The sequence below is a fragment of the Daphnia magna genome, linkage group LG2, assembly GCF_020631705.1.
Source record: "Daphnia magna isolate NIES linkage group LG2, ASM2063170v1.1, whole genome shotgun sequence".
NCBI classification, from domain to species: Eukaryota; Metazoa; Arthropoda; class Branchiopoda; order Diplostraca; family Daphniidae; genus Daphnia; species Daphnia magna.
The window spans coordinates 9,832,299-9,844,132 of record NC_059183.1 but is presented as its reverse complement, the minus strand read 5'-3'; the positions used below and the strand labels follow the sequence as shown (position 1 = coordinate 9,844,132).

The 11,834-nt window shown below is 42.4% G+C and overlaps 1 protein-coding gene across 1 annotated transcript; it reads left to right on the top strand.

Annotated features, from left to right (window-relative positions):
• The first annotated feature begins 4,566 nt into the window (after positions 1 to 4,566).
• On the top strand, positions 4,567 to 11,785 carry LOC123466398 (calcium-transporting ATPase sarcoplasmic/endoplasmic reticulum type-like). The gene is given in 11 exon segments (XM_045169557.1): positions 4,567 to 4,664; positions 4,667 to 4,736; positions 5,407 to 5,507; positions 5,585 to 5,698; positions 5,793 to 5,931; positions 6,001 to 6,743; positions 6,745 to 7,389; positions 7,478 to 7,942; positions 8,018 to 8,356; positions 8,448 to 8,775; positions 10,940 to 11,785. Coding segments are annotated over 11 exon segments (3,015 nt in total). The 5' UTR covers positions 4,567 to 4,616; the 3' UTR covers positions 10,963 to 11,785.
• The last annotated feature ends 49 nt before the right edge of the window (positions 11,786 to 11,834 follow it).

Sequence of the window (11,834 nt, the reverse complement as noted above, 5' to 3'; positions counted from 1 at the left end):
ATGCAAAAATATGCTCTAGACCCTCTTTAGGCCTTTTTACAGTGGTTTACATATGGCATCACACAACCGGGTGACGCAAATAGACTGCAGGTTCGGTGTATCCTAGAGAGATAGTGGGGGCATGGTAGGGGCATTGGAACACGAAAATGTTTTTCGCTTCTCCTTAATCAAATGATATCAAATTCGACAAAAAAGTATACACAATTTTGCAGCTTACCTGCCCAGTCTACTAACGGATGTTTTTTGTTTTTTTGCATGTTTACGTGATGCATTGTTTTTCTATCTCAGAAACTTGTAGAGCCGCTCTAACATGAGGAAATTTTTGAAAATCTAAATTCCCTACTGGTCCAATTGTTTAAAGACAGTTTTTCTCATACGTATATCTATTGTCTAATTCTCATGCCGTTAAATTTTTTAATCATTCGCCATCCTTGAAGCCAAATAATGACTCTTCGCCCAAAATTTGAAATTCCATATATTTTGATCTGGGGTTGCCAACCCCCGTCGAAAAGCCCTAATTCTTCATGTTTTAAGTGGTTTTTGCTTCATCCTTTGTACGTTAGGATACCGCTTGTTTTCATGAAACAGGGAGGTTTTTAAATTTCCTATATTAGGTCATTTTTGTTTCACGTAAGACAACGCAGTTGGAAGCCGCACAACCCGCTTACATATAATTTTATTATCTTTATCTGTTGTATGGATTAAACGATGACGATTTATTCCGTAATATGGAGGTTATATTACGGATATGATCACTGGGAAAAGTGGAGAGAAGTCCAAAGATGACGTATAACTCAACCGATCGAACAGTGTACGGAAATCTGTAGAAGGGAGAGCATTAAAGATGAAATGAAAACTGCTACCTGCCATAAACATTATAGGGTATCGTTGATAATAAAGCTAATCGGTGTCATAGTATATCCTAAGCCGTAAATATACTGTAAGTCTGTATATAGTATACAAAAAGGAGATTAATTATTAGAAGAAAACGACATAGTAACAAGGCTAATATAGGTATATTGCTGTGGCACTTTGTGGTGAGCGTCCTGCGAATAGTTGTCAGGGTTACGGGCTCGAATCAAGATGTTTCTTATAGTAGCCTATACAACATTCAGCAATGAAACTGAGAAATTTACCCTCTTTATGTGCCCACGTTACCAAACGTGACATTTCTGCTGCGCAGAAGGTTGGCGGAGTAGTCTTGTCTAAGCAAAGTGGCAAAGTAGATGACAAATGAGAAGAAAAATCTTAAGTTGTAGCCTACATCACTCGTGGATAGCCATTTGTTCTAACAAAGCAAACGACATCAAACTTCCCACATTGTTTTCGTCCCTTCGAGTGGCGTTACAGGTTACAGCTTTACTAGCGAAATATAGGTTATATGCTTCTAAAGCAGCTGGCAAGTAAGATTATTGCACTGGTACGGCCCATCTGATCTCCAGCTTCACTGAACGTAAAAAAGAAATGGCCCTGCTGAATTCAGGAATCACGCCAAGAGTCGTCCCGGCTTGGCGATGGATGGATGGATTGCCCGGATAGTAACGTAGTTTGCTAGAGCTCAAGGTATCAGTAAATGGAAGAATCCTTATCTACAAGGACTAATGTATTATTTATAAATTGACGATGAGGTATCAGACGGGTTTGCGGCCCAGAGCCAAACTCTACAATAGCCAACATTTTTGCCTCTGCCTGTAAGCTCCCTCCCGCCTCTCTCTTTTTTTTTTCACCAGTTTTCACTTTAATTCTGTTGGGCTTTTTTTAGGCTTTTTTTTTTTTTTGTTTTGTTTTGTTTTGTTTTGTTTTCTTTCCTTTTTTATTTGAACGTACTGTATAGGAAACTTGTTTGGGATTCTATGTAGTGGAGCGACAGGCGGTCCTGACGGAGTGGATGGAAGAAAGACGCAGCGCTGGGCCAAGCGGAGCGAAACCCGATCAAGACCGAAATAACAACAAGTGGAGCGGTATGGGGCTCATACACTTATCCAGGGAGAAGAAGAGGATGGGGAAGAGTTGGAGAAAAAGCTGGAAAGCAAAGGAGAGAAGAACATCAGGGCGTATGGTTTCGTTGTCTTTATACTCGTCGAATGGAATGGCGCTAGGCTGCTAGGGCTTTTCTCCGGCCAACCGCACTGTTTCCTTGCTAACACAAACAGACGGCAGTTGTGTTGGCGACCAGGCCAACTAGAATAGTACCACAATAAGCAGCCGCTGCGAGTCGCTGATCGGCCGTTCCTGGCTGGAATCAAAGATGGCGTCGGCTTTAAGATACGACGACTTGGACCGATCTGGAGTCACTGGTCGGCAGGTCCGGGCCGGTGCTTGAACACATCACACTAGCTCCCTCGTCTCCTGGTATCGTGGATTCTCTTACCTGCACCTGAGAATATATATCGTCAGTCTACTAGCAGCGCAACACCTAGTCTGATCCTAGGCTCAATTGGTTCAACACCGAGTGAGCAGTGGCGTCAGAGAACAACTCCACTTCGACTAACTGGACGTCGGCCGCTGGTTAGCTCAATCCCGTAACAGTTGCTCGCTCCCTCTTCAAGGCGATCCCTTGAGAAGTTCTTTGCTACCGCTCCCTGTCCTGCTCCTCCCTCCACCAGTCCCCACTTACCTATTCTAGGAGGGAACTGGAAAGCTGCGAATCTTGGCTTGTCCACACAGTGGTGTAGGTACGCTGCTGTAGTCCCGCCGCTCCCGATACCAAGTGGTGAGTGCGTTGCAGTGTGTGCTCGTCGACCAACGACTACGCTGTGGCTCGACAATTGGTCCCTCGAGCTACTGCTGGATACAGACTCTTACTCAGGGTATAGGCCAACGTCGTGCTTCCGATTTCGATCACCTTCACCATTGGGTAAAACCGATTAAAAGCATTTTCACTTTTTTATCGTAACATTTGAGCAACAAGATTTCATCGGATTTCGTCGAAAACTGATGTTTAGAGAGCGATTTTTCGTGCGTTCCCGTAATACTCTTTCTTACCATTTGTAATGTTTTAATTTTTGTTTAAACTGCTCGTGTGTCGCTCTTGGCAGATTCCGTCCTTTTTTGTTTTGTTTTTGTTTTTTTCTTTTTGTTCGGAGGGAAATCAGCCGTAAAAATTACAGAGGAAAGTAAAATTGAAAAGCAAAACAAAAATACGCAATGATTTGCAGATGTGTGATTTTATTTTTGCCCACAAAAGGACTCGCCCAAGTCCTTATAGCTGATTGGCGAGCAGAAATAAACTTATACAACAGCGTTCGAAGAATAAAGTATGGCGTGCCCTGATTAGCGTGGGTCAAGAAATTTCTGGGGAAAAGGACCAAGATATTTCGATTTTGACTCGATGCCAGAACCTGGTTGCTGGATCAGGTGCCAGTGCCTCCACCAGTGCTCAGCTTCTCAGCCGAAAATATAACGCTCCTCCCCCATCTGTCCTTCGTGTGCCAACCGCCGTTTTTAAGCCAATTACCCAAAATACCGCATGCTCGACGTTCGACACCATCTTATTGGAATAAGGGAAGAGCGCCACGGCTATCTGATGGATAAACGCTTATGCACAAATCTATCTGATGCAACACCATAGAGCGAAGGTTTTGTTTCAACTCTCGTGTAACGTTACATATTCGCAGTTTTTCTTTTCAAAATAGTTTTCAATTTGAAACTTTTTAGAAAATAGTCAGATTGCCTCTTTGTCACGTTGCTAACAAGGCGATATCTCCAGTTCAAATATTCGTAATCGACGATACGTTTAGTTGAGAATTAGATTCGAGTGATATTCAAAAACCGAGTAAAAATAACAATTGTAGAAAAGAGGTCGGATGTTCTGATTTTGGCACACGAGTTCCATGTCTAAAATTGAAATCGAGCAAAAATAAATCGCCCGCCGCAAATGGGGAATCAGTCATAGTTGGTGTCAAGGAAAGCACGTGACGAAGCATTCTCCAATCAATTTCGTCCACGAAATCCCCCTCCCACCACACCAAAGAAATCCCCATCCCTCTTCCTTCTTTAGGTTTGCGTGCCTATCTGACTTCATTTGTTTTACGTGTTTCCATGGCCGTAGTCTTTGCATAGAACATGTCACTATAATCATTGAATTGTGTACGACTACCAAGGAGTACTTGTACGTCTAATTAGTTTTTCTACTCAAGCACCGCATTTGATCCTTTTCCTAAGTGCAATTTATCTTTTGATACTATTTCGAATAGTGTGAAACTGTCGGCCAGTGGTTTGGACCAATTGAATTTCACAGCTGGTACTCACATGGTTTTCTCTTTAGACATAGACTTTTCAAAGTAGATCGCCATACACGTCCTCACATGTAGGGCACATTAGAATTTAATCGTTTTTTTAAAATTAAAGTATGTTTATCTAATACTTCTAATTTGAAAGAACTGTTAGCAATAGTTTGCTGCATGTCCTTTGGTTTTAGCCCAATGTGTTCTGTTCAATGTGAAATCTTCTTAAATAGTGATCCCTTAAACTATTATTATGTACAACCCTAGCTTAATTCCTTGCTTGCTATACCTTTCTACAGCATTCTACCTTTAAATATAAATATTATTTTATTCTTTCCAGATATCTGTGGCCAAATTGACAGTATTGTAGTACTACAATAAAATTTCACCATGGATGACGCATTTACAAAACCTTGGGAGGATGTGACAGAGTACTTCAGGGGTGTGACCCTGACAGAGGCCTTGCCATGGAACAAGTCCGGAGTTACCAAGAAAAATATGGCCCCAATGGTTAGTATTAAATTTTAAAATCTGTACCAATTGTGAACCGACAAACTCAAACGGGTGTTTCCGTATTTATTATAATGTTTAATATGAGCATTTTTAGCAGTTGTATGTGCATATTCTGGCATAAGTGGAAGTTTCTTTGTGTTACAGGGGATGGACTGAAAAAGTACATGCTGATAATGGCAAAAAGAAATGTAATATAGTTATGTTCTTTCTCAACAGTAAAAAGCCAGATAGTTGTCTCTACAAATGCTAGGACTCCTCCTACTAAACTATGTTTAGCTTTTGTATAGTTGGGAAATCTACCCCATTGCGATATTTAGAGATGACCTAAGTTGAGCTTCTGAGAGTGTTAAAAATAGCAAAGCAATGCTGCCTGGTCACTGAAGCCCAGCACCAGGCCTTCCCTGGCTGTTTGTCTTGTCTCCCCTTTTTCATTGCCAACTTTCTTGCATTCCACTTTGTCCTGCTTTGCTTTCTATGCCTTAGAGCATTATGATAGTCAGTTTTAGTGTAAATGTATTTAAAATTCTGCTGCTTCAAGTTATACATGTTAATTCACAAGAATCAACAACTCAAGCCACAGCCTACCAGACTTTTACCTTTATGCTTTCAACAAAAATGTGTGGCTATGAGGTCAAATTAATCAGGGCCTGATTTTTTTTCCTTTCAGAACTCCCGGTCGAGGAAGGCAAATCCCTATTGCAACTGATTTTAGATCAATTCGACGACCTTTTAGTTAAAATTCTATTGATGGCCGCCATTATCTCGTTTGTAAGTTGAAAGAAAACAGACTATGGTTTATTTACTCCATATCCTACTACACATTTTTCTCTTTTGTATGTGTACAGGTTCTGGCGTTGTTTGAAGAACACGAAGACGAGCTTGACCAGTTGACAGCTTTCGTGGAACCTTTTGTTATTCTTCTGATTCTAATTGCCAATGCAATTGTCGGTGTCTGGCAGGTGCGAACCTCCCCCCCCCCCAAAAAAAAAAAAAAAATTTTGGTTTTTGCAATACGATAGTTGATTAACATTTATTTGCGTGGTCGATTCTTAGGAGCGTAACGCTGAATCTGCCATTGAAGCTTTGAAAGAATATGAACCTGAAATGGGAAAAATTATCCGATCTGACAAAGCTGGTGTTCAGAAAATCCGCGCCCGCGAGATCGTCCCCGGAGATATCGTGGAAGTCTCTGGTAAGATTTTTCATGCTTAGAATATTTGACTTATGCTATTAATTTAACTGTTATTTTGTGTTTTTGCAGTTGGTGACAAAATCCCTGCCGATATTCGTATCATCAAGGTTTTGTCGACTACCATTCGTATCGATCAATCTATTCTGACTGGTGAGTCAGTTTCGGTGATCAAGCACACAGACCCCGTGCCTGATCCGAGATCCGTCAATCAAGACAAAAAGAACATTCTTTTCTCTGGCACCAACGTCGCTGCTGGTAAAGCCCGCGGTATTGTCATTGGAACTGGATTGAACACTGCTATCGGCAAGATTCGCACGGAAATGTCTGAAACAGAAGAGATGAAAACGCCTCTACAACAAAAATTAGATGAATTCGGTGAACAACTGTCAAAGGTCATTTCAGTTATTTGCGTTGCCGTTTGGGCTATCAACATCGGACACTTTAACGACCCGGCCCATGGAGGATCGTGGATCAAGGGTGCCATCTACTATTTCAAAATTGCCGTAGCTCTTGCTGTTGCTGCCATCCCTGAAGGTCTTCCTGCCGTCATCACCACTTGCTTGGCTTTGGGCACACGTCGTATGGCCAAGAAGAACGCCATCGTGCGATCTCTACCCTCTGTTGAGACTCTGGGTTGCACTTCAGTCATCTGCTCCGACAAGACTGGCACACTTACCACCAACCAGATGTCGGTTAGCCGCATGTTCGTTTTGGACAAAATTGCCGAAGATGGAAATCCATTGTTGCACGAATTTGAGATCTCTGGCTCAACCTACGAACCTATTGGTGAAGTTACCATGGACAAGCAAGAAGATTCGGCCCGGCGACTATGAAACCTTGCACGAGATTGCTACCATTTGCATGATGTGTAACGATTCCGCTATTGACTTTAACGAACACAAACAAGCCTTCGAAAAAGTCGGTGAAGCCACCGAAACTGCCCTCATTACCTTGGGTGAAAAGCTAAACCCCTTCAACATCAGCAAAGTTGGACTTGATCGCCGTAATGCAGCTATTGTAGTCCGACAGGATATGGACACGAAATGGAAAAAAGAGTTTACCATGGAATTCTCCCGCGATCGCAAATCTATGTCATCTTATTGCGTTCCTTTGAAAACCACTCGCCTCGGAAATGGCCCCAAAATGTTCTGCAAAGGAGCACCGGAAGGTGTTTTGGATCGTTGTAGCCACGTCCGCGTTGGAACACAGAGGGTAGCAATGACTCCAGCCATTTACAACAAAATCATCGAAGTTACCCGCCAATACGGTACTGGTCGCGACACTTTGCGTTGCCTCGCCTTGGCCACTTTGGACACCCCTCCCAAGATTGCCGATATGGATATTTCTGATTCTAACAAATTCGCCTCATACGAAGCCAATATGACACTCGTTGGTGTTGTCGGCATGTTGGATCCTCCTCGCAAAGAAGTCTTCGACTCGATCGTTCGCTGTCGTCAGGTAGGAATAATGAACCGCAGTCTACCGTCACATGCATGCTCTAATTTATTTGATTTTATTCTATTTTTCTGTGTTTGATTGATTGCAGGCCGGTATTCGCGTTATCGTGATCACCGGTGATAACAAAGCTACCGCTGAAGCTATCTGCCGTCGTATTGGTGTTTTCACTGAAGAGGAGAGCACAGAAGGCATGTCGTACTCTGGACGAGAATTTGACGATCTTTCAGTCGAAGAACAACGTAAAGCTGTCGCCAGAGCCCGCCTTTTCTCTCGAGTCGAGCCGTCTCATAAATCGAAAATCGTCGAATACCTTCAGAGTATGGATGAGATCTCAGCCATGACTGGTGATGGTGTCAATGATGCTCCTGCCTTGAAAAAAGCCGAAATCGGTATTGCCATGGGCTCCGGAACTGCAGTTGCCAAGTCTGCTTCCGAGATGGTCTTGGCCGATGACAACTTCTCCACCATCGTCGCCGCTGTTGAGGAGGGTCGTGCCATCTACAACAACATGAAGCAGTTTATCCGTTATCTGATTTCATCCAACATCGGAGAAGTGGGTTTAGCCTTTGAACATTCCTCTCATCAATGAGTTCTGTTCATATTTATGTATTTAAAAAAAAATCTATAGGTTGTCAGCATCTTCTTGACTGCTGCTCTTGGTTTGCCCGAAGCTTTGATCCCCGTCCAGCTCTTGTGGGTCAATTTGGTCACTGATGGTCTGCCAGCTACTGCCTTGGGCTTCAACCCTCCTGATTTGGACATTATGAACAAACCTCCTCGCCGCGCCAACGAGGGTCTTATCACCGGATGGCTTTTCTTCCGTTACATGGCCGTCGGTACTTACGTCGGTGCAGGAACCGTTGGTGCTGCTGCTTGGTGGTACATGGTTAGCCCCGTCGGACCTCATCTTACCTACTACCAGCTGAGTCACCACTTGCAATGCACTCCCGACAACGAAGCATTTAAGGTGAAATATCACGATTATTCTATAATATTGCGGATTTTCATCGCTTTTTCTTATTTTTATTTTATGTTTTTTTATGTTGTTGCTTATTTAGGGAGTTGACTGTGCCATCTTCCATGACCCACACCCCATGACAATGGCTCTTTCAGTCTTGGTCACAATTGAAATGTTGAACGCTTTGAACAGCTTGTCAGAAAACCAGTCGATGCTCGTCATGCCACCCTGGTCCAACATTTGGCTTATTTCCGCCATTGGTCTTTCGATGACCCTTCACTTCATGATTCTCTACGTGGAAATTTTGTCAACTGTCTTCCAGATTTGCCCGCTAACCCTGGAGGAATGGATCGCCGTGGTGAAAATATCCTTGCCAGTCATTCTGCTTGACGAAGTACTCAAGTTTTTCGCCCGCAAATACAGCGATGGTGAGAATCCCTTAACACATTGCCAGTGGATAGTTTTGGCTTGGGCCCTTTATGCAGGTCTCTTGTATCAATTCCCGCTTTGATTGGGCGTATCATCCCACATCACCAGAGATCAATCTAGCCCGAAGGATTCGCATTTCTCATTCCACACTTCTATCCTCTTTTCCCCCAACCGCTCCGATTCCATGTGGCTTTTTTCGAAATTTAGACATTAATTTACGATAAGCCTATTCCAATTCTTAAGAGTATGCAAAATGGTCACACGGCTACGGCCTCACATGATTAGATTTATTTTAGGTATTATTATTACTTTTTTTAAATAAAACTTTCCTCGTGTTTCCTTGTGAACTCGTGTGAATCCCGCGAGACTTCGTTATGGTCCTTTCCATTTTCCTGCTATTTCTCTTCTTTCATGTCCATACAATTCAGGTAAGGTAGCATAAAACAAAAGCATGTGCACTTTTAATAAGCCCTTTTTCCTGGTTGTAAACCTAATTTTTCGGATTGGCGTTCGAATCGGCTCCAACAATGTCACTTCGGTTCTTGGTTCAGGTAGAAAGCTATTATTGGCTCTACTCGTAACATTCATTTTAATGCCTGAGTGACTTGTCGGATTGCTTTCCTCTTCAGAGTTGAACTGCGAGTGCCAGACGATTACCCTATCTTTCCCCGTGTGTCAAGCCATTAACCAAAATTTAATGCCTCGTTACGTGGGGCGTGTCCGTGCTCTCGCGTGCTCGCCACGCGTGTATGTTTGTGTAAGTGTGGGCGCGTGCGTGTGTAGTCTGATGCAGGATTCGTTCATTGACTGAACTCTCTCGTAGCTTAGTCTTTGCCTTGATTCTGATTTTCTTTTTTCTCATACTCTGGTTTCATATACCGTTTCAGACAATAACGTGAAAATATTGAAAACTAGTGCGTTGACTTGTGATGCATTCTTGTACATTCGACCGAACTGTTGAAAAAGGAATACAACTGAAGAGTGGAACAATCAGTTGGAAAATCGACAACGTGTGCAACTGTGCATGGTGGATGCAAATGCCATTCCATTTTTTTTCATGTGTTTGTTTGTATAACCTTTTAACAGACAAATTTATAGCTTAACCAGAGATGCCTCAGAACACATAACCCGAGACCTGAGTAATATTTACTGTAACCCTCTGGATTCTGGTAAGTCTTTAAGTGTGATATAACTTCTTCGTGCGGTTTTTTAAAATTTGCAATTATAGATTTAAGTGATGTGTGGTGTGCTCCCTAATTGTGTCTTTGCATTTATTCCCTTTTTTTTTTATCTTTCTTTAACTCCAGTTATTGGGTGTTAAAAGAAGCCAACCGTCGGAAACCTTTCGCACATTCTTCTGATTTCCTGATATTTCACCAATCCGACCTTCAACGTCCCCTGCATCTCAAACTGGACATTTGTCTCAAAAATATATCCCATTACGTAGAATTCCCTCCCCCACAAACTCTACCCCTGACTCTTATCTTAGCTGCCCCTCTTTTTGCTCCACAATGGTGTTTTCCCCATTTTTTCTCCTGCCGAAACTTATGGATTTGTAAAGTTTACAACTGCGTCACATGTGTGACCTGTGAGTATTGAAACCGAGAGTTATAGCACGAGGCATGCCAATCAGGTTCCTTAAGTATTCACAAACGTACGCCTTAACGCACATAAAGTAGCTTTATGTCAACACTAGATAACATAATTTTAACATGCAGCCTGCAATGTTGGGAACTATTCGTTTCTTCAGCTTAAACATTCTAACTTTTCAATGACGCCTTTACACTCACTGGAGTCCGGGCTTGCCTTGATCTGAAGCAGGTTCTTAGTCGCTGTTTTTGTTGTTATATAAGACACGTAGTGGCTGTCAGTTCAGCGGTGCGAAGTCAGCCCGTGAACACGTTATACATCTGTTTTAGTACATTTGGCACCATCACATGAAAACAGGCTTGAGTGGCACTTGAAGATGTCACTGACAATCGTCAGTACCGCTACTCGTATTAACAACGTCATCGCCATGAAAATATGTTATTCACCTATTCGTGCAGTGTGATAGCGTTCACTACTGCTGCTATTCTAGTGGAACGGTCTTGTTTGCTTACACGGAGACAGAGAGGGCATTTACTAATTACTGTCTATTTGAACTTGTCTTTTTTCTTGCAGCCGCTCCGGTCAAGAAGGATTAAAAATCATCAGATCCAGAGATGGGCTGCTCGAGTGACTTCACCCTTCGTGCGGCAATTGGAGTGTACCTTTTTCGCTCACCTGTTACCGCACCGTTACGTGTGACTCCCTTTTTCTTTCTTTCTCGTTCTTGCTTTCCCATTTTGAATTTTCTTTGCTCTACTACAAGTTTTCTTCGGTTGGGTGAAGTATGGAAGGGCCCTGCAAGCAAATACTAGAGCTGGTTGTGCCTATCCTTTTTTATTTTCTTTTTTATTTATTTTTTTTTTTCGTCACACCCCTTCCCTATTCGACATCAGGTCATCACCGTTTGACAGAATTTGATCCTAATATTTACAGATATGTAGTGCCTTGCGTATATGAAAGAAACTTCCGTGTAGTCGAGATGAAACGCCAAAACAATCAACATAAGTAGTATGGTATTGAAAGAAGCATTCGAATTTTTCAGATCTTACCATGTCAAAGTCGTGCGTCTTTTCCTTCACGTCCCACTCTTCTATTCTGTAACCTATTTTTTAATCAAGCTGTCACCAGGTCGTTTATAATACTTTTTGTGTGCAGTTGACTCTTCCCCTCTGTTCCCAATTTAAGTAAAGTCATGTGGCCTCTTCTGCTCTTTAGTCAAACTTCAATAAAAATACAGAATATTATTAAGAAAAGATCGACTACCGCTGGTAGTTGGCCGTTAACACCTCAAGCTCCAGTTCGGGCGAAGTCGAGGCAAGCGCTTTTCTGAAGCGTCAATATTTCTAATTCACCCAATATTTTTAATGTCTCCACCCCCAACTCTATGAAAGTTGAAGAAATAAAAAATGGTGCAACCAAGATACGGATTCATCCAATATTTGTCTGAACACATGTACACCACAATGTA